The sequence below is a fragment of the Engystomops pustulosus genome, chromosome 3 (assembly GCF_040894005.1).
Source record: "Engystomops pustulosus chromosome 3, aEngPut4.maternal, whole genome shotgun sequence".
NCBI classification, from domain to species: domain Eukaryota; kingdom Metazoa; phylum Chordata; class Amphibia; order Anura; family Leptodactylidae; genus Engystomops; species Engystomops pustulosus.
In genome coordinates this window covers 12,459,857-12,482,494 of record NC_092413.1, presented here as the reverse complement: position 1 = coordinate 12,482,494, position 22,638 = coordinate 12,459,857, and the positions used below count along the sequence as shown (strand labels likewise).

The 22,638-nt window shown below is 43.6% G+C and overlaps 1 protein-coding gene across 3 annotated transcripts in view; it reads left to right on the top strand.

Moving 5' to 3' along the window:
- Nucleotides 1-22,638, top strand: part of DISP1 (dispatched RND transporter family member 1) — a 58,497-nt gene that overhangs the window by 5,782 nt on the left and 30,077 nt on the right. The window contains exons 1-2 of one of the 3 annotated variants that reach the window (XM_072140070.1): nucleotides 13,481-13,578; nucleotides 19,803-20,314. In XM_072140070.1, coding sequence (XP_071996171.1) covers nucleotides 19,830-20,314 — 485 coding nt within the window. In that variant the 5' untranslated portion in view covers nucleotides 13,481-13,578; nucleotides 19,803-19,829. Of the gene's footprint in view, nucleotides 1-13,480; nucleotides 13,579-16,886; nucleotides 16,908-19,802; nucleotides 20,315-22,638 lie in introns of those variants that run through there. The other 2 variants (XM_072140071.1, XM_072140069.1) reach the window with 2 other exon arrangements.

Below are 22,638 nucleotides of genomic sequence, written 5' to 3'. Positions count from 1 at the left end.
GTGGAGAACACTTCAATACAGCATTCACTTTATCCAATTGCTTTTCCATCGGTGAGACGACTACTAATTTATTCTATTGCATCCATTATACATCTATTATATCCACCAATATTATCTTAGATAACTCTAATGTATAGGGATCATATTCCCAATAATTATTTTTTCGTCAGGGGAACGAAGCACTGTGGCCTACACGAACACGGCGCCCCTCATTGACTTTGTCTAGTACTGCAGCAGAGCTTTATTTAGGCTGTAGTACCCAACATAACCACATAGACAAGAGTGGCACTGTTTACCATAGTGGTCTTCATTTGTGGGGTTGCACTCCTACCAGTAAAGGTATGTACTAGTGACAGTCCTGCAATGGTAAAGGCATATTCTTGGATATTGTTATTGATCATATATACATAGGTTAGGTGATCAATATCAGGTATGATGTCTGGCTACCACGTCCGTCAACTATTTTGAAGTGTTCCAGTTCACATGCCTATGACATAAAGTCCATTCTTCATGTGGTCTTGTTCATGGACACGTGAGTGGGATTAAGGTGCAATACCGAGCACAACCACTACACAATGCACGGCGCTGTGCTTGGTGAAGAGGCCACAGCTTTCTTTTCTAAACCATGTGGGTTGATAGGTGTCTCCTCCCCCCACCAATCTGATGTTAATCACTGATCCCTATTATTGAATACCTATCCTAAAAATTCTGGAATACATTGGAAACCATCAGTATGTGATCTGTGGAGGTCCACTCTCCAGACCCTATATCCATTATCAGACCAAAGTGCTGCAGTAACCTACACAGTCTTATCTATGTCTGTATGTGTCTTCTATTGAAGTGCATGAGTTGGAGCTGCAGTACCATAATCGGCCTTAGGTACAAGAGGGGCGCTGTGTTATGCAATGCAATAAAGTGATAAAAATACACAAGTGACTTTGCCTCAGTAGCAACAACCTCCAGATTTTTCCTATTTCTTCCACCCCGTGTATAGATGCTTAGACACGGAGCTCTTAGTACGGTCTCAATTTTTTTTTGTCTTCCCAGTTTGCTGTAAGGCAAAAGGATTAAGTTACAAAAATGAATTTTTTTTTCCAGCCGTCTTTGTTATGAATTCCTTGTAGTGAATGGTTGTCATAATAAAAATGGGGGGGAAAAAAAGTCACTTCGATTAGATTCGGCCCTGTGTGCAATGCTGGAACATGTTACATTGTGACGAAGTCTGCAGCGAGCCTCATGTCGAGTCATTGTTCCTTTGTGTCTCTGATAAATCGGATAAATAATCCTGCGTTGGGCTTTCCAGGGCAGGGATGTGCGGTATAGAATGGCTGGGGAGGATTTGGCAGGCTCTAAGTATTACCCGGCTAACACCACTTAAATCTTTCTCTAGTGGAGCCGCGCGTTAGTGAGAAAATACCGCTGGAACCGTTACAAATTTCTGTTTGTCTAGCACTAATGGTCTGCAAATGTTACGATTTGTGCCGGCAAAATAATGTTCTTAAGTAATTTAAAAATTGTCTCAGTGTTGGATGAAAGCCTGAATTTTTGTCCTAAAAAATATGGCTGCTGTCTTTGTGTGAGCGCCCTGGGGGCCGACTGAGTACCTTACATGGTGAAAGTATAGTAGAGGAATGAGGGTTTTGTCATCTACTTTAGCAAGGGTCACTAGACTTGTGTGCAATGAAAAAATAGCTTGATTCTCTTGACACGGTCCCTCGGGGGCGTGAACAACAGTCATCATTTGCATAAAGTGGTCAATAATTGAACTCTTTGCACTGACTGTAAAAGTTTTCTTCTTCTTGTTGGTTATGTCACGCTGTATATGAGCACAGCCAAAGAACTTTGTAAGGATGTACAGACATTTGTGGCCTAGAACTCAGTCCCTGTGTTATCCCAACAGACCGGCCAAACCAGACTAATCTGGACTGAATTAATTAGTTGCGGGAGTTGAACAATATTAGGAAAACATGGCTGCTTTACTGCAAAAACAGCACCTCATCCCTCTGTGAATCAGATTTTGTATTGTAGCTTAGCTCCAATGTCTCTGTTCCTCAGGGGCGTGAACTTCTGTATGATTTGCATAAAGTGGTGACATGAATCGCCGTACTTTGAGAATATATTTATGCCTCGGTATTAAATAGACATATGAGTTTAGAAATGAATGCCCAATGTACAATACCACATCAGTCTGTGAGGTTTTTTTGTTTGTATTTTGGCTTTGCTTCATTGACTCGGTTCCTCAGGGGCCGGAACATTTGTATCTTTAGGATAAAGTAGTCACATGATACAACTCTGTATAGAGAAAGATTCTCCAACAGATCACCATTGATGTAGGAAGACCTATCTTACACCTTCCCATTTACAAAGAGTCTGTATTTACATCTCCATATTAAAGGGGCCATATGAGTTAAGAGGTTAATAGCTGTTGACTAGCACCAGACTGGTCTGTGAGTTTTCCTTTAAATTGTGGTTCATCTCTTCACATAAATCCGTTCCAAAATTTTAGTCAAGCCTGGAGCTTCAGGAGAAGTCTTACCTCACTAATGCCACACCAGGGAGGCAAGGTAAGCCATGCCCTTTAATTAAGCCACACCCCTTTTTAAGATAGGGGAGAATAGAATGTGAAAACACACAGATGTTTGTGTGTGTATATACCAGGTGTGTATACTGTGCCTATAGTTTATATTTATAACTTGTAAAGGGGTAAGAGTAGTAATAATAAGAGATTAAAATCACGTAAAACATGAAACATTATAGGGACCACAAAAACATTACAAGAGGGGCCTCCTTCCAAAATGATTGAAATATGAATCAGATCTGTGCAGGCATATATGCGGGGGCACTGTTCCATTACAGGCTATACAAAGTTTTTGAATATGGTTGTGGTCAAAAGTGGTACTGCAAGCTATAGATTTCAAGGAAATTTTGGATGAACCAGTCACCGATGACAGTGGGTTGTTATATTTTGGGAACTGAAGGCACATATCAGAGATAGGAGATATCATCTACTCTAGCAAAGGTTGGTGAAGCAGTAACAATACTTTTGTGTAATTAACAGCTTGATTTTGTTCCTCGGGGGCGTGAACACGAAGTGGTCACATGATTGAACTCTGTACTGAATTTGAAAGTTTTCTCCTACTTGTTTCCTGTTTCAGATTTATTTTAGCTACCTGGAAGCTTACATAGGTAGAGTTTTTTTAGTATTTTATTTAGTTATTTTTAGACAACATACACAAGAGTATACGCTGGAGAGTAGGAGACAGATGGATTGTGTCTTGGGTTTGTTCTTCCTGCGGCAGCGGGTGAACATGCTTAACCTATTATGTATGGCTTATACTTGTAGCGAGGAAGGTCAATGTGGCATTGGAGTGAATACTAATGAAATACATCGGACAGAATGTTGTAAGTCATTTCGCTTTACCACCCCCCCCCAACCCCTGGCCCCGCCCCTCCACTCGTCCATTGGGATGGTTACGGAAAAGTTGCAAGCTGTAAATAATTGAGAATAAAGTAAAAATTCACAATAAGAGATTTCTTGGCTCACAGCTGTGTATAATTTCATGCTATTCGCTTTATGCGTTTGGTTTACCAGCAATTGAAGACAGCTTTTTGGCTGGAGGAAATGGGGGCAAAGGAGCTGCCCCTCACAACTCGGCTAAGTAAATATGTGGCTCATTATGTCGGTCCAAAAAGAATTAGCCGCATGTCATAGATGTTTATGTGTGTATATACCGTGTGTGTATACTATGTCTATAGTTTATAACTTGTAAAGGGGTAAGAGCATTAAGAATGAGAGATTAAAATCACGTAAAAACATTATAGGGATCACAAAAACTTTACGAGAGGGGCCCCCTTCCAAAATGATTGAAATATGAATCAGATCTGTCCAGGAATATCAGCAGGGGGGCGCTGTTCCATTACAGCCTATACAAAGTTTTTGTATTGGGGTGTGGTCAAAAGCGGTACTGCAAGCTGTGGATTTCAAGGAAATTTTGGATGAACCAGCCACCGATGATGGTAGGTTATCATAATTTGGGAACTGAAGCAAATATCACATATAAGGGATAAGGATATTTATTAATTCTGACTGCAAATAGCAGTCTACACACATTCTGTGTTACCAAGATCCCTCAGATCCAAGTGGTTCCAAATTTTCACGTGTCTGTTCTGTTACTGATGTAAAGATTTAGGTTGCGCTTAAACAACATACATTGTCACAGTGCTCAATTAACCAGTACCATCACAGTACAGAACAAAATACCACCGCAGAAAGTCAAATAATATCTTGCTACAGCAATAAATACTACATCAGCAACCAAATACAGGCGGTCCCCTACTTAAGAACACCCGACTTACAGACGGACCCTTCTGCCCACTGTGACCTCTGGTGACCTCTCTGGATGTTACTATAGTCCCAGGCTGCAATGATCAGCTGTAAGGTGTCTGTAATGAAGCTTTATTGATAATCCTTGGTCCCATTACAGCAAAAAAATTTGAAACTCCAGTTGTCACTGGGACAAACACCTGGAATCGGCTGTCCAGTTCTGGGCACCGGTCCATAAAAAGGATGCCCTGGAGCTGGAGAGGGTTCAACGTAGAGCCACAAAACTGATAAGGGGGATGGAGAATCTTAGTTATGAGGAAAGATTAAAACAACTAGATTTATTTAGTCTGGAAAAGAGACGACTACGAGGGGACATGATTAATTTATATAAATATATGAATGGTCCATACAAAAAATATGGTGGTAAGTTGTTCCAGATTAAATCAAATCAAAAGACGAGGGGGCACTGTCTCCGTTTGGAGAAAACAAGGTTTAATCACCAGAGGCGACAGGGATTTTTTACTATGCAAAGCAAACCTTTTGCTTCTTCCATTTTTACTATGAGAACGGTCAATCTGTGGAATAGCCTGCCTCAGGCGCTGGTCACAGCAGGGACAGCAGAGAGCTTCAAGAAGGGTCTAGATGCCTTTTTACACCTAAATAACATTGATGGTTATGTTATATAGGATTGTTTCCCCTAAATCCCTTCCTCATCCAATCCCTTCCCTTCCTCGGTTGAACTTGATGGACAAGTGTCTTTTTTCAACCGTATAAACTATGAAATAAAAAAAAATTGTCTAGAACTTCAATTATAAAATATACAGTTTCGACTTGCATACAAATTCAACTTAAGAACAAACCTCCGGACCCTATCTTGTAGGTAACCCGGGGACTGCCTGTACTACATTCACAGCAGACTAGTATGGGCTTATTCACATGGCTGTCTGCGGGGACATGTACGTCCCCATAGACGGCAATAGCGGCATGGCGCAGATACGGTGCCTCACATGTGTGGCACCGATCCGGGCCGCACACCACAAAAAGATAGAGCATGCTCTATCTTTCGGCGTGTGTGCAGCCATGTCACCTCCTCCTCCTCTCCAGCACACAGCGGTATGCTCGCAATGGGGGGCGTACCGCGTGTTAATGTACCCTAATGCTGGAGACCCCGAGCCATCGCGTAGTGCTGGAGACCCCAGAGCAGGCAAAAAAACAAATCTTTTTCTAGATCCTTCTCTCCTTCCTGCACTACAGTGCAGCTTCTTCTCTTCCATGCTCTGGCATCAGGACCAAGAGCAGAACTACATCTGGAGCTGGAGAGGACCCGGGAGCAGTACAGCACAGCTGACATGTACTTACCATTCTTGGGTCCTCTCCTGCTCCATGTGCCCCCCCCCCCCCTTCCTAATTCTATAAGTTAATAGATGGCACAAGGGCCATGTGGCAGAGGTTGTCAGGTGGTCTTTGATTTAGGATGACCCTCAGGACCCCTCTATCTTAACATATTTTAGTACCTGGTGATGAGATTTATCATGGGCGCCTTTAGCATAGTTGTCATAGTTACATCATCGCACTGCGCTTGGTCTAATCCTATAATGGATCTTATCTCTGCTTTCTGTTTTTTGTCTTTTTCACGGCAGCCCCCCTCTGTTCTGTATTTATTGTGTGTTAGGGGCTTTAGTGATTTTTATCTGCTACTTTAGACCTATATTATGTTTTCTACTCCAATCACGTACAAAGCTGCAAGCGGAAATGTGAAAATTCTCTCACAACATTCATATTGATGGACCTGTCCCTATTAGACTACTACTATTGGATTGCTGGCGGTCTCAGATTTGAGCCAGCACCCTGGGGAACAGCGCCACCTACTGTATAGTGGCCAAACTGATGTACTGCAGCTCGGCTGAATACAGGCGGTCCCCTACTTAAGGACACCCGACTTACAGACAACCCATAGTTACAGACAGACCCCTCTGACCTCTGGTGACCTCTCTGGATGTTACTATAGTCCCAGACTGCAATGATCAGCTGTAAGGTGACTTTAATGAAGCTTTATTGATAATCCTTGGTCCAATTACAGCAAAAAATGTTTAAACTTCAATTGTCACTGGGGCCAAAATTTTTTTTGTCTGGATCTACAATTATAAAATATACAGTTTCCACTTACACACAACTTAAGGACTGCCTGTATTCCTACAGTTCAGCATGCAACATACAGCGATTTAGCTGGCAGTGAGCAGCAGGGAACTTCCAGAATCTGTGCAGAATTAGGAATAAGGCTCTGAAGGTAATGGATTGTAATACAGTTTGTGATTTAGGACTTGTTTACCACAAATTTCTATATACAGGCAGTCCCCGGGTTACATACAAGATAGGTTCTGTAGGTTTGTTCTTAAGTTGAGTTTGTATGTAAGTCGGAACCGTCTACTTTATTATTGTAACCCCAGACAAAATCTTTTGGTCTCTGTGACAATTGGATTTTAAAAATGTTGGGTTGTCATAAGGATTAACAATAAAGCTTCCTTACAGACACATTTGTTAACTGTTATAGCTGATTATTGTAGCCTAAGACTAAAGTACAATAATTACCAAAATCTAGAGGTCTGTTTGTAACGAGGGGTCGTATGTAAGTCAGGTGTTCTTAAGTAGGGGACCGCCTGTAATAGACAAAAAGTGTTACCCCTCAGCTACAGCCCTGTACATAATGCATTTTCTATCAGAGTTTGTTTTTGCAGCTGAAATTTGGCTATCATTTTGGTTAAAAGAAAATAACCCCTTTCATGAAAATTTTTAAAACCTCAATTATCAAAATTGCCTATGGCAACTAATCCATCCTTGGCAACCTGGGATGTAGGCCTCCGGCATTTAGAGGTAAATTCTTTTTGGTGACCACAACCCCTTTTATATAAGAGACTCCATTTTGGAGCATGGCTCTACCCATTTTGGGGCGAGGGCACTCCATATGCTGACCACACATCTTTTTTGGGATGTGACTGTCACGTGAGGTGCTCTCATTGTGGTGGAGTTTCGTCAGGCTTTCCTCAATCATTTGGGACAGTTGAGGCCTACACTTTTTTTTTTCCGGGAGTCTCCCGGACATTCAGAGCAAGTTCACAAGTTTGAACCTATCAGAACTTGTCTTTTATTGAAAAAGCTGCTCAAAAAAGATGTTAGCTGAAATGTGATTGGTTGATGTGGTTAAAAGAGAAATGAGGCCTACTTTGCGGGCAAAATGAGACCTACTCTGTTTACTGCAACCAATCAGAACCTGGCTTGTTAGATGGTATTGATAAACGAGGCCCAGGGCAACCAATCACTGAACTGCTTTTATTTCTAATGGCATATTCAGAATTTGAAATCTGATCTGTGATTTGTCACTACTGGCAGTAAAGACTAGTAGGTTTTAAACAATTTTTATAGTGTTTTTGTATAAAAACGCTCAGAAAGATGTAAGCTGAGCTATGATTGGTCGTTGTGATAACCTAAGACAATGTTAGGTTGCGTTCACACGATGCGTTTACTCTGCGTTCACATTGGGTTTACACTATGTTAACGTATGTTAACATTGCAAGTTAACATACGCAACGTGTGGACGTTGCCTCAGTGTTCTTAATTTTGACAAATGAGGCCTATTTATTATTCTCATAGCTTTTTCATGTGTGCGCTCCTGGGCCGACATCACAGGGTTAACAGTGACTTGGCGCGGTAGTCTCAGGGGCGCACGGAAACTGCTCAGTAGTCGCATTCACGTAAGCAGAAAGCTCCACCACATCTGTTATCAGTTTAGGCAAACAATGAAAAAAAGTGAAAAGATTATTGGAACCAAAATTGATTTTCCCAGAAAAAAAAAATGGAAAAGCGTTACGATTTAGCGGAGAGAAGCGGCGCCTGTTAATGAGCAGCTGGGTAATAGGTGCTAAGTATCATAGAGCAATATCTGATCTCCGGGGTCACAGGTCAGCGTTTGATCTTACAGCCTGTCTGGCCGCACCTCGTTATATCCGGAGGGGCTCCCCCCCTACCCAGTGCTGGGCTTTAATTCTAATTTAAAGGGGTTTTACATACTGAATTACTTAAAAAGGAATCCCCCTGAAAAAAACTTCTTCTGATACATGTAATTAAATATTTGTATTCCTTGTACGGTTCTTTATTGTATTGTTCCTCAGTTATTCCTCCTAGAAGTGTACGGAACAATGGACATCGGCGTGCTACCATTACTACTGTGATAGTCTGGCATTCCGCTAATGATACAGAGAATTCTAACGGCCCATTGTTAATTTGTACAGTCATTTCCAAGAGGAATAACAGAAGGACTGCTCAATATCGTTATAAGAACAGAGGAACTTACATTGTTTCATATGGGAATTGTAAGTTTACATTATAACAGAAATACACGCGGTCCCCTACTTAAGGACACCAGACTTACAGACAACCCCTAGTTACAGACGGACCCCTTTGCCCCCTATGACATCTGGTGAAGCTCTCTGGATGTTAGTATAGTCCCACGCTGCAATGATCAGCTGTAAGGTGTCTGTAATGAAGCTTTATTGATAATCCTTGGTTCCATTACAGCAAAAAATTAAAAAAACTCCAATTGTCACTGGGGCAAAAACATTTTTTGTCTGGAGCTACAATTATAAAATATATAGTTCCAACTTACATACAAATTCAACTTAAGAACAAACCTATGGAGCCTATCATGTACGTAACCCTGGGACTGCCTGTACCAGGAAAAGAGTCGGCTCCTCTATACAACCCATACGGATTCTGATCTTCTCGCAGCTGAGGGTTTGTTACATTTGTCCCTTGTCTAGGTATTCATGCTTTATCTTTAAAAAATTAATTAGGGAACATATTTCATCTCTCAAGACATACTCCTATTTACCATAAAAACAATTCTAGAACTCTGTGAGATGCTGTCCCTCTGTTATCCCTCCTGGAAGAGTGTGGATAACCAGCATTGTGCTTGCTTTACCTTTGTCTGGAATCGTTCCCTTTGGACAAGGGAATCATAGGGACCGGTTAGCTATTCATTCATATATTTCCAGGAGGAGTAACTGAGGGAAAGCACAATGTAGTTATCAAAAAACATCAACCTTCATTGTTATATTGCAAATGCAAGTTTGAAAAAAATCAAGTTCCCCTTTAAGACGCCACATATCCTCAACTCACAGTAGAGGGTTTGATACCTTTGTGGCCAGTGGTGTAGGTGCTGACACATCCCCTTTAATTAAGTAACTTAAAGTAGATCTGTCACCTTTCCTGACTGTGACCTCCCATTATAAAATAGCAGTTCTTTATTTCTGTATTGGGTTGTTAGTCCCTCTGTTAGTCCCCCTGGAATTTTATGAATACATTTATTGGGGGTTATCATTAGCTTATGTCTCAGAAAAGATTAAGTAGAAAAAAATGTAATTGAAGAGTAACCACTGCAGGGAATCAATTTAGGTACACATTTCCAAGAGGAATTCCAGAGGAAAATCAAAATGCTGAATGATAAGATACTTTAGATAAGATATTTTAGTAAAAAGACAAGCCCCGAACAAACAACATTTTAGATCAAGTAGCCGGGTTACAACTCTGAGGTGGAATGTGGCCATATTTGTTGTCACCCAGCTTTCCCAGAAACTGATAAAGAACTAAATACTTTCTTGTGATGCCAAAGAATGGCTTAAAGGGGACCTCTCACTCCCTCCATCTCTTTGCATCCTTTCTTAGCTGCTGCTTCACTGATTCCCATGCAGTTGGAATTTTTTTTCTAGCCCCCACCATTCCTGAGAAAACAGCGATGTTCATTTTGACGCCCAATATGCAAAATAAGGTGTAAAATCGGGGGAATATCATTGGTCTAGGACCTCCCACCTGACATTGATGAACCCAAAAAGCATATCGGGAGCCTAAACTATGAACAGTGATTTCTCTGGAATGGTGGGGGCTAGAAACAAAATTCCAACTGTATCGGAATCAGTGGAGTGATGCCTATTACAGGATATAAATAGATGAAGGGGGTGACAGATCCCTTTAAGTCATTCTTTGTCATCTCTATACAGTATATAGTTATTTATCTGCTTCTGGGAAAGCTGGGTGACAACAAATATTGCCAAATTCCATGTCAGAGTTGTAGCCCAGCTACTTGGTGTTTTGTCTGAAGCTTGTCTCTTTTGTTTTGACTTTTTCAGTGGGGGGAGGAAGCCTGCATGCCCCCTGTAGCCATCTGACTACTTAAGTAGTCCACTACAAAGGAACGACTTGTCAGGTTGTGATCTGGGCGGATAAATATTTACCAGGAACACAACAATGGTGGAGAATCCAGGAACGGAACGGCTTCCTACAAGACTCCTGACCAGACGGAGCTGTCACACTGTTGTGTTTTATGTCTCTTTGGATGTGTTTGGAGTAGATGGTGATCGATGGGGCTTGTGGTGTAAACTACCGTGTACAGGAGGAGACATGTAGATAGATAGGAGGTTGTGTGCGGAATGCAATGGGTTTGTGGATAAGAGTCTCTTGATACATCCCCTTTAAAGGGGTAGTCACAAGTTAGAACAATATCCCCTATACACCGAATCTGTAGCATCTGACCCCTGGGACCCCCACGATCACGAGATTGGACTCTAACATAGATTGGAGACTATTCCCATACACTCTGCATATAGATGTCCCTCTGTTATTCCTCCTGGACGTGTATGTATAACTTGCTCATAGGAGATGATGCAGGTCATTGTCCTGTTAATAAGAGGAATATTTCCAGGAGGGATAACAGAGGATGCAAACAATGTAATTCTTAGGAAAATCATCTTGCATAAGTGTTTCATGATAAAATGTTAGGAGAGTTGACAAGTCCTCATACAAATCCCAAAAATCTGAGGATGTGAAAACAATTGCACCTGTGGTTGGTAATTTATAAGCTGAACAGGCTGACACATTGTTACAAACTTGTAGAACAGGGGAGAGAGTTGATTAGATGTAATTGTATCATTTATGTGTCGGTTGTGATGATAGTTCTGCTACAGGTTTCTACACTGCGCAGGATGGTGCCACGTCCACGTGAATGAGGCAGCTGTAGTACCTGACGTGGCCACACGTGCAAGAGAGGCGCTGTCTTTGCTTTTTATTAGGATCTAAAAGGTAGGAATGGTGTCCTGCTAGTATATTCTGTACGTGAGTATGGGGGCTGGGGGTCTCAGTGGATCTTCAGTGGTTTCATGGTTTCATGTTGTCCGTTTCCCTATGGAAAAAACATCACCCCCCACGTGGAGCTCCGGGAGAGGAACGTCCTGAGATCTCTCCAGCTTAATTATCACTAATTGGAAACTGACACTGAGCGCCAGGTGGACGATCTCACCGCGGAGCCTGTGCCCTGCCCAGAGCGCCACATCTGGCCGAACACCCACAAGATACACATTCAGTGAGGGACTGAGTCTCCCGTACAAGAAGCACTGTACCAGGGGCAGCTGATGGCACGGGGTGACAGGAGGAATAACCAGAGGCCCACAACCCATATCAGACATGGCAAAATACAGCACAGCACCCCTCCCCCCTCTCCCGGTGCCCCCCCCCTGACGGTGCGCTGCTTATCCCTCTCTCCCAGTGCGCTGCGCATCCCTCTCTCCCGGTGCCCATGGCCCCCCTCCCCTCTCTTACTCCTTCCTATGCACAGTAATACTCCTTCCTATGCACAGTAATACTCCTTCCTATGCACGGTAATACTCCTTCCTGTGCACGGTAATACTCCTTCCTGTGCACGCTAATACTCTTTCCTGTGCACGGTAATACTCTTTCCTGTGCACGGTAATACTCCTTCCTGTGCACGGTAATACTCCTCCCTGTGCACGGTAATACTCCTCCCTGTGCACGGTAATACTCCTCCCTGTGCACGGTAATACTCCTCCCTGTGCACGGTAATACTCCTCGCTGTGCACGGTAATACTCCTCGCTGTGCACGGTAATACTCCTCGCTGTGCACGGTAATACTCCTCGCTGTGCACGGTAATACTCCTCGCTGTGCACGGTAATACTCCTCGCTGTGCACGGTAATACTCCTCGCTGTGCACGGTAATACTCCTCGCTGTGCACGGTAATACTCCTCGCTGTGCACGGTAATACTCCTCGCTGTGCACGGTAATACTCCTCGCTGTGCACGGTAATACTCCTCGCTGTGCACGGTAATACTCCTCCCTGTGCACGGTAATACTCCTCCCTGTGCACGGTAATACTCCTCCCTGTGCACGGTAATACTCCTCCCTGTGCACGGTAATACTCCTCCCTGTGCACGGCAATACTCCTCGCTGTGCACGGCAATACTCCTCGCTGTGCACGGCAATACTCCTCGCTGTGCACGGCAATACTCCTCGCTGTGCACGGCAATACTCCTCGCTGTGCACGGCAATACTCCTCGCTGTGCACGGCAATACTCCTCGCTGTGCACGGCAATACTCCTCGCTGTGCACGGCAATACTCCTCGCTGTGCACGGCAATACTCCTCGCTGTGCACGGCAATACTCCTCGCTGTGCACGGCAATACTCCTCGCTGTGCACGGCAATACTCCTCGCTGTGCACGGCAATACTCCTCGCTGTGCACGGCAATACTCCTCGCTGTGCACGGCAATACTCCTCGCTGTGCACGGCAATACTCCTCGCTGTGCACGGCAATACTCCTCGCTGTGCACGGCAATACTCCTCGCTGTGCACGGCAATACTTCTCGCTGTGCACGGCAATACTCCTCGCTGTGCACGGCAATACTCCTCGCTGTGCACGGCAATACTCCTCGCTGTGCACGGCAATACTCCTCGCTGTGCACGGCAATACTCCTCGCTGTGCACGGCAATACTCCTTCCTACGCACAGTATACACTTAACAAAAAAAACATTTTTTTTAACCATTTCAAGAAGGAGTTCTAGTTATTCTTCACTGAAAGAGATCAAAGACACAAAGTAACAGAAAGCAGCTCTGCAGATCCCCCTCTGTGGAAGCAGGAAGAGCGGAGAAATGACATGTCACCTCCATATCCTGACTGTGTGACCCTGTGTTCTCAGGAGGCTCTTCCCATCCCAGCTGTTACCACTAAGCACATAGCCCCCGGGGCTCCGGCCCCCCCTGGCCCAGCCCCTCAGCCCCCATCAGCAGCCGCTCTGCATGTGCTGTCAGTCTGGCTGCAGGCGGCAGCGCTGGAGGAGCCTCATCTATGATCCGCAATGCCAGGACCCCTCCGCAGGACAGACCCATGACCGCCCGGCACCGGGGCTCCGCAAGGTACCGGCACAGGACGGATACTGCTCCGCAAGCGGGGGGATAGCGGGAGGGTACAAGGGGGTGCAGCGCTACTACAACTATCTCATATCCATCTACTGTATTATGTATCTGTCTGTCTCATATCTAAGCTTCAACATATATTGTTCATTCATTTCTTTCATGTCTATGTTTCTATATATTTTATATCTTTCTATCTCACATCTAATTATCTCTTTGCTTCATATTTCGTATATATCTATCTATCTATCTATCTATCTCCTATCTATCTATCTCCTATCTATCTATCTATCTCATATCTATCTATTTCATATCTATCTATCTATCTCATATCTATCTATCTATCTCATATCTATCTATCTCATATCTATCTATCTCATATCTATCTATCTCATATCTATCTATCTCATATCTATCTATCTCATATCTATCTATCTCATATCTATCTATCTCATATCTATCTATCTCATATCTATCTATCTCATATCTATCTATCTATCTATCTATCTCATATCTATCTATCTCATATCTATCTATCTCATATCTATCTATCTCATATCTATCTATCTCATATCTATCTATCTCATATCTATCTATCTCATATCTATCTATCTATCTATCTATCTCATATCTATCTATATCTATTTATGTATCTATCAACTAGTCCACATCTATTTCTCTCTCTTCTGTCTTCATACATGATGATACATTTCGCCCTCTCCCCTTCCCCTCTGTCACGGTGACCCCGTACATAGAGGACAGGTAGCAGCTTGTACCAGCTTCACCCCCTTACTTGCCCCGTTCTGCCACCCCTTACGTTGGTTAAAGGGTGACCTTCCATTTTGGGACAATTATTTACCAAAGATTATCCTTTTGTATCACTTTTGGGCTTCTGGTTTTTTGTTTCCTTTGTTATTTAGAATTCATAGTTTTGCCTTTTTTATCCCCCCCAAAATTTTGAGGAATTGTATCAGACATCTTTAGTCTTGTAAATGAAGAGTTTCTCAGCCCTTTCCTTGGTGGTTGGTGGTTGTGGACGTCCGTGGTCGATGCGCTATTGACGCGTCTGTAATTGTTACTATATTGGTGCGCGATGTATCCGGATAAAGGGAACGTTCCGTCTGTAGATTCTGTGCTGAGTCACTGGAGCTCTCACTAGAGGTAAATGATCCGTTTCATTTGTTTTCGTAGCCCGTCACAGTCTCTTCACTCTTTCCATTTCGCTGCTCATTACCGTCATGGCTTCCCACCTTAAAGGAGAGGTGACCGAAGCCTGGATAGAGATACATACAGATAGTAAAACCCTTTCATCCGGAACCCCGGGGCATCCGAAATTCTGGATTGGCAGGTTATAAAAACGGAATATGAAAACGGTCTGCTTTCCACAGCTGATGGTTTGTTACTATTGCATCCCGTGTCAGTAGGGACATGCATGGAGTCGTGGGGGGTCTCGTCCTAGCAAATAGTTAATAGTAAAGGGTTAATTCTCTAAGAAGTGGGTCCTTGTACGTGTTTGATCCTTCTGCTGCACATAGTAGAGCTGGGTGAGTTACATATAGATTTATATTTTAGGTTTGTAGTACTGGGGGGTGTCCTCACACTGCTGTGCTCTTAGCTCTCTGCAGTAATTTATTCCTCTGCCCCTCCCAACAACTTTGGATGACACATTTTAATTTTAACTACAAGCCTGCAATAGCTTTTACTATACTAGTATAGCAGCTCAATGTAAAGATCTAGGAACACAGCAGTGTGAGGACACTGCCTCAGTATAACCCTTTATTAGAAATCCATATATCACAGTGCTGCTGCTACTAACGACCTACACAAAGGTATTATTACACATCTCTCCAGGGACAATACCTGATACTGTTGCAGAGAGCACAGAGCACAGCAGTGTGAGGATACACCACCACTACAATCCTGGAATATAAATCCATATTTCACAATCCCGCTGCTAATAAAAAAAAAAAAATCCAAACATGATTGCACATCTCTCCAAGGACAATACATAAGAAAGAGAACACAACTGCAAAGAAAGAGAACACAGCAGTGTGAGGACACATCACTAGTACAATCCTGGAATATAAATCCATATATCACAGTCCTGCTGCTACTAACAACATACACAAAGATTTGATTACACATCTATCCAGGGACAATACCTTATACTGTCTGCAGAGAGTGTGGTGCACAGCAGTGTGAGGACACTGCCCTATTACAATTCTAAAATATAAATTACATTCCTGCTATTACTAACCACATGCACAAAGGTCTGATTACACATCTCTCCATGGACAATATCTAACACTGTTTGCAGAGTGCACAGAGCACAGCAGTGTGAGGACATGCCTCAGCGCACTTGGAAAAGCCACAATCCTAAAAATATAAATACATATAGATCAGTAATGCTACTACTAACAACATACACATATCTACGATTACACAACTTTTCATAGCTAATACCTAAAACTTTGCAGAGAGCTAAGAGCACAGCACCACCACTACAATCCTGGAATATAAATCCATATTTCACAGTCCTGCTGCTACTAACTATATGCACAAACGTCTGATTACACATCTCTCCAGGGGCAATACATAACACTGACGGCAGAGAGCACAGAACACAACAGTGTGAGAATACAACTGCTGTACAATCCTGGAATATATATCCACATATCACAGTCCTGCTGCTACTAACCATATACACAAAGGGCTAATTACACATCTCTCCTAGGACAATACATAGCGCAGAGAGCACAGAGCACAACAGTGTGAGGACATAACTCCAGTACAATACTGGAATATAACTCCGTAAATCTCCAGGCACAATACATGGCACTGCCTGCAGACTGTATGGTAAAAGTTACCCCTATCTTTTTGGAACACCATTGGGACGTTCCACCCTGAACATGAAATAGTTAATTTTTTAGCTCTCTATCTCAGGTGCTTTTCTTCAGTCACCGTCTCGCTGCCAGGTTTCTCTATATTTTGTGGAAAACTCCGGGTCATGGTGTTTGGCGTTTTCTCCTGGCGGCCGGTGAAGGAAATGAAATCATTGTAAAGTGGTAGAGGCGCTGGCGGGGGGCCAGGAGGGGGGGGGGGAAGGTTTCGGGGGCTGTTATAGACGTCGGCTCCGGCCTATGGCTGCCGAGATTTTCCGACATGAAAGAGGCGAGACGTGTAGCCGGAGATCACTCGTACATTTCCTTACAGAAACCCCATTCATCTGCGAGAGGGGAATGTGCCGGGTCCTGTGCGCAGAACAAACACGGAGCGTCCACAGGAACCGCCGCACACGGCCCGCATTCATTATCACGGGTAACATCTAGCGGGTGCGACCTCTGTATTACACTCTGGGTGTTGTACTCCGCGGGGAATCATCACCTGCTTATCATCTGTGCATCTCAGCCTAAATTATGTTACATTAGATATAACATGCTGCCTGCAGATAGGACACTATGTACAATCTGCTCAGCTCCTCCTGCTCTATAACATGCTGCCTGCAGATAGGACACTATTTACAATCTGCTCAGCTCCTCCTGCTCTATAACATGCTGCCTGCAGATAGGACACTATGTACAATCTTCTCAGCTCCTCCTACTCTATAACATGCTGCCTGCAGATAGGACACTATGTACAATCTGCTCACCTCCTCCTGCTCTATAACATGCCGCCTGCAGATAGGACACTATGTACAATCTGCTCAGCTCATCCTGCTCTATAACATGCCGCCTGCAGATAGGACACTATGAATAATCCGCTCAGCTCCTCCTGCTCACTAACATGCTGCCTGCAGATAGGACACTATGTACAATCTGCTCACCTCCTCCTGCTCTATAACATGCCGCCTGCAGATAGGACACTATGTACAATCTGCTCAGCTCATCCTGCTCTATAACATGCTGCCTGCAGATAGGACACTATGTACAATCTTCTCAGCTCCTCCTACTCTATAACTTGCCGCCTGCAGATAGGACACTATTTACAATATGCCCAACTCCTCCTGCTCTATAACATGCTGCCTGCAGATAGGACACTATGTACAATCTGCTCAGATCCTCCTGCTCTATAACATGCTGCCTGCAGATAGGACACTATGTACAATCTGCTCAGCTCCTCCTGCTCTATAACATACTGCCTGCAGATAGGACACTATGTACAATCTGCTCAGCTCCTCTTGCTCTATAACATGCTGCCTGCAGATAGGATTGTTATTTTCAGTGTGACATGCTCCCTCTGTCTATGATGTTCTGCTTTAGCTACAGGAATCTGAATGTTTCTTTGATTCTTGTGACTGAAGTCCTAGCATCTTCTTGAGGACTATTCTCTTCCTAGATCCTAATTGTATCTGCCCGGTTTGTGAATTATGACAGATTGCAGAGATTGTAAGGAAACACACTCGCCCACACAAGTCTGGGAGACTTGTCATGTCTGAATCTTTACACCCACAGGGACTTCATTAACTCTGGGAGGTGTCCATCTCCGAACTTCTCATCCCTAAATGACTGGAAAAAAGCATCTAAATGACTGTTCAATGTGGAGCTGGCTGTATACATCAACATTTGGCCAGCGGCTATATAGTCTGACATCCTCATCAACAATGGATCGGCTGATCGTGCCTGGTTAATTCAGTGGAGAGTCTGATAAGCGGTGACAGATGTGTATGGCGGCTGCTTATCACCTAGAAGGCATTCATCATCGCCCAGCCTTCGTTATCTTTACACCAGGGACTACATACTCATTAGAGTCAGTATTTAAAGGGAACCTCTCTCCCTTGTAAAATTGCTAAATGACATGCCTCATATGATTGCCCCTTTGCCCGTGATCAATTTGAGGTTTGTTTTTTAAAAATCGGCCCACCCATTCAAAAGATATGGCCTCCAGAAGTTTATATGTGAATTGGCACAGCCTTTTGCAGCACAGAGACACGCCCACAGAGAAGATGAAAAGGTTACCGCCCACTAGTACAAGCTAATTGACATATAAGCTTCTGAAGGCCTTATCTTTTGAACGGATGGACGGATTTTAGAAAAACAAACAGCAAATTGATCAGGGACACAGGGGCAATCACAGAAGTTATATCATCCAGAATTTTATACTTGGCGAGAGTTCCCCTTTTAGTATAATATGTATAGTCCACGTTAACTAGACTTTAGTTTTGTTATTACTGGTTACAGTCGATTGGGCAGAACACTTACTATCAAGGCTCAGTGGACGCTGTTTGAACATTGAAGTAACGTGAAGAGACGCGCACCGAACTTTGAGACCACGCCCATTATGCGCCAGAATATTCCCTTTCACTTAGAGGGTCATATATTTAGTATATACGGGGAGTACAGGTTTGCAGGATTAGGTGCGGTTCCACTGGTTGGGGGTTCCTTACATCCATCTTTCTGCCATTTTTTTTTTTTTTTTAGGAATGTGGGATATTTTCTGATGTTTCTCCATTTGTCCTTAAAGTCCACATGCTTGGCATTCCCTGAAACCTGCTCTGTGCATTACATCACATCAGGGTTTGGCCTCATATTTGCCCAGAAGTTTTTATTGTGGCAAGAAAATGTCCTCTATACATAGATGTTTGAATTGTCTTTGGTTAAGTGTTTTGGGGTCTTCTTATGGAAAGTGGAAGAGATTTTCTATTAAGATGGAATATTGTCTCTGCTGAGTGACGGGTCTGCCTATTGATTGTGCTCGGTATTGTTACTTAGCCTCTTCTCTAGTCACTACCAAAGCAGCATTCAAGAGTATTATTTTGCCCTCTCACTTTCTGCGAGGTCTCGTATCTTACCTTGGCTGTAATGAACCCCTGCAGGATATTCTAAAATTTCAGTGGAGAGAAACAGCTTTGTATGTGACTTGTGCATTATCAAAGTATTGTAAAGGGGTCAAATATACAACAGGGGAGAAGTTTTATGTAAAAAAAAAATGTTAAAAAATAACACATGAGAAGTCATATGAGGGCTCTATGGCCTCCAGAAGACCGGAAGTTCAGATGTCACATACATTGTAGATGTGACCACTGACCCAGTCCATGGCCTCCGCAGTCATATGGCGTAAGACCAAGCATTGGCTTGTACACAGAAGCACCCTGGAGTCTTGGGGGACCCTCGAGAGAGACTTTGATTACTCTTTCTGTTGTTAATCAAAAATTTTTTTTTTAAATGTCCGAGAATCCATTGAACTGCTCTACATTACTCATGGCCATGTCTTTTTTTTTTCTTCCGTAGACTCTTCCATGATTGTAAGGCGTTGACATGATGGCAGTGAACAGCGATTCCGTGACTCTGGGCAATGGCAGCCTCCCATCCAAACCCAATTGTACAGGTCCAACCACATCTAACGATGGAGAGCAAACCCCTCCGACCACAGAAGATCCCAAACTTAAAGTGAGCCCCAATGGATGCATCTCCCACAATGGCGCAGCCAAACCGTGCCCTACGTTCCTAGAGCACCAGAGACCAACGATTGTCCCCCAGTGCTGCCACCATTGCTCTTATCACCCTCCCCTGGCCACCCGGCAAGACTGTGCTCCTCATAATGGAGGGACCACCACGAGCTGTGCGCTGAATTCTGGCTGTTCTCACCAGCACTCGGAATTCTCTCCAAACTCTGTCTGTCCAAACCATCCGCCTGTGTACCATCCTGTCTGCGGAGTGCAGCCCCCCGCCTCCTTCTGCCTCCACCAATGGCGGGACCATTTCCAGCACCAGCAAGTGCCGCCTCACTTAGTCAATATGAGGTTAGTGGATCATTTATGACCTTCTTGCTCTTGTCTATGTTCTTGTCTTCTGTTCTTGTCTATGGTAGGGGTACAATCATTGTTGTTCATGCAAGGAAATAGTAGGTTTTGTTCCACTGGTTCTGGCATATTTGGAATTTATTTGGTAGCCCCCAACATTCCCAAGGAATTAATGTCAACATTCCGAGCTTTCTGGCAGATCGGCAGGGCCAGATTGTCTGCTCCAGCCTAGGACTACCCATATCACAGTAGAGAACCCAGTCTACTAATCAAGTTCTCTTCTGTCAAGTATGAAGTCCTAAGCTAGAGAAGACACTCTGGCCCCGTCCATTTGACCGTAGAGATCCAAAATTATCATCATGATTACTCTGAAATGTTGGGAGCTAGAGAGAAAGTTCCACCTACCCTGGAATTAATGGATAGTTGGGGTTCATGGAGGTGGTGAAAGGTCCTCTTTAAAACCAAAGTTTCCTCTTCTAAGAGGAGATCCTGATGAGCGGACCCAATGTTTCTGTTTGGGTTCGGGCGTTCCGATATGTCTTGGATTTGTCCCCCTAGCCAATCATAGCCATGGCTTAGCTGCAAGTGGTGTCAATTTGTCCGGATTGGCTGTTCAGGTCCAAGTAGCAGTAGTTGAACCCGAACACCAAACGGAAACATTAGTTGCGCTCATATCTAGTCTTAACGGTATCCCTAATACTTATGGTATCACCAGATGTTCAAATGATGTCTCAAATTGTGCTCTCCTAGAAAAAATGACTGTAGAGACCAGAAGGTTCCTACATACAACACATATCCTCTAGAGCAGTGGTTCTCAACCTGTGGGTCGGGACCCCAGCGGGGGTCGAACGACCAAAACCGGGGGTCGCCTAAAGCCATCGGAGCCGAAATTTTACTGTGTTTTTATTGCAAATTGCATGGTTTGGGGTCACCACAGCATGAGGAACTGTATTGCGGGGTCACAGCATTAGAAAGGTTGAGAACCACTGCTCTAGAGAATCTTCTGATGTCTACAATAGAAGATAATACTGTAGACACTGTCATTTTTGACCCCCCCCCCCCCACCTCCCATCTGGGAAGAAACTCAGGTCAGGATTTTGTGGAGGAGATAATTACATGTTAAAATCAGATTTCACTTCATTCTCTCCAAACAAAAAGTGGGAGAACTTGATCCTGCCGAGCTCTTCCCGGGTCTTTGAGGTGACTTAATTCCACACTACTTGGGTGAGGCGTCTTGTGACTTTTTGTCCTGGTTGTATCTCCCTTCTGCTCTGGGAATTCTCAGGACAATTTGTAATGGGGTTTAGTGAATAGTTAATGGGTCTGATCCCGTTAGTCTCCGGTTACAGTACACAAAATATGTTGACAGATTCTTTGTGTGGTAAATATTTCCTTGCCGGAGAGTCCGGGGGAACCGTCTGGTGAGGAACCTTCCCAGGAGAACTTGATCATTCCTGGCTGATGTTCTCTACATTGACTTGTCCATTCATCAGCCAGGATTATGTAAAAATGTGAGGCCCCAGACTCAAATTATTTAACCCTTAGTGATCCCCTGGAGTCATCTCTCTCAAACAGACGTCTCAGCTCGCGAACCACCCCTCAAGTAAAACCAGCATTGTGTAGAGCACTTTACAAGCTTTGGATATATGCCTTTCCTCATTCCCAGTGATCTGTGATCTTAGAGAGAATGCAGTTTTTTATATTTATGCAAATTAACCTCTGTACCAAGGGGGCGTGGCCATATCTGCTGGTGCACCGATTTTTCTTTTTTAAATGTTACCCATCACTGTCCCTAATACATTGAATGATATCCCAGTTACAAATCAGATGTGGGTAGAAGAAAACGGGTACACGGCATACATGACCCCGCCTCTTGTGCACAAAGAACCTCATTTGCATAAAAATAAAAACTGCATTTGCTCTAAAATGGCAGATCTTTGGAAAACAAGAATGGTAGATATACTTGAAAATGTAATACAAGAAAAGCCGTTTTATTAAGTCAAGCCCCCACCCCAGTGCCTGGAGCTGATGACCCCCTCCAGAGATAATGTCCCTCAGATATTACAGGGAACCTAATATGGTAGAAGATCTCAGTTTCTCCATCTGCTGCGGCAGAATCCTGTTGCTGGTTGTCGTCCAGGCCTTGTCCTGCAATTATTTTGGCAGACGAATAACAGACGATGTAACGGTAATTAGTGGGGGAACCGGTGACAGCGCGGAGCAGCGTATCCTTCCAGAGATTAGATATCATTGACTTTGCTCATGTAACGTTACAGTAATTGCCGACTCATTATAGGAAAGATTACATTTTAAAGGCAATTTCT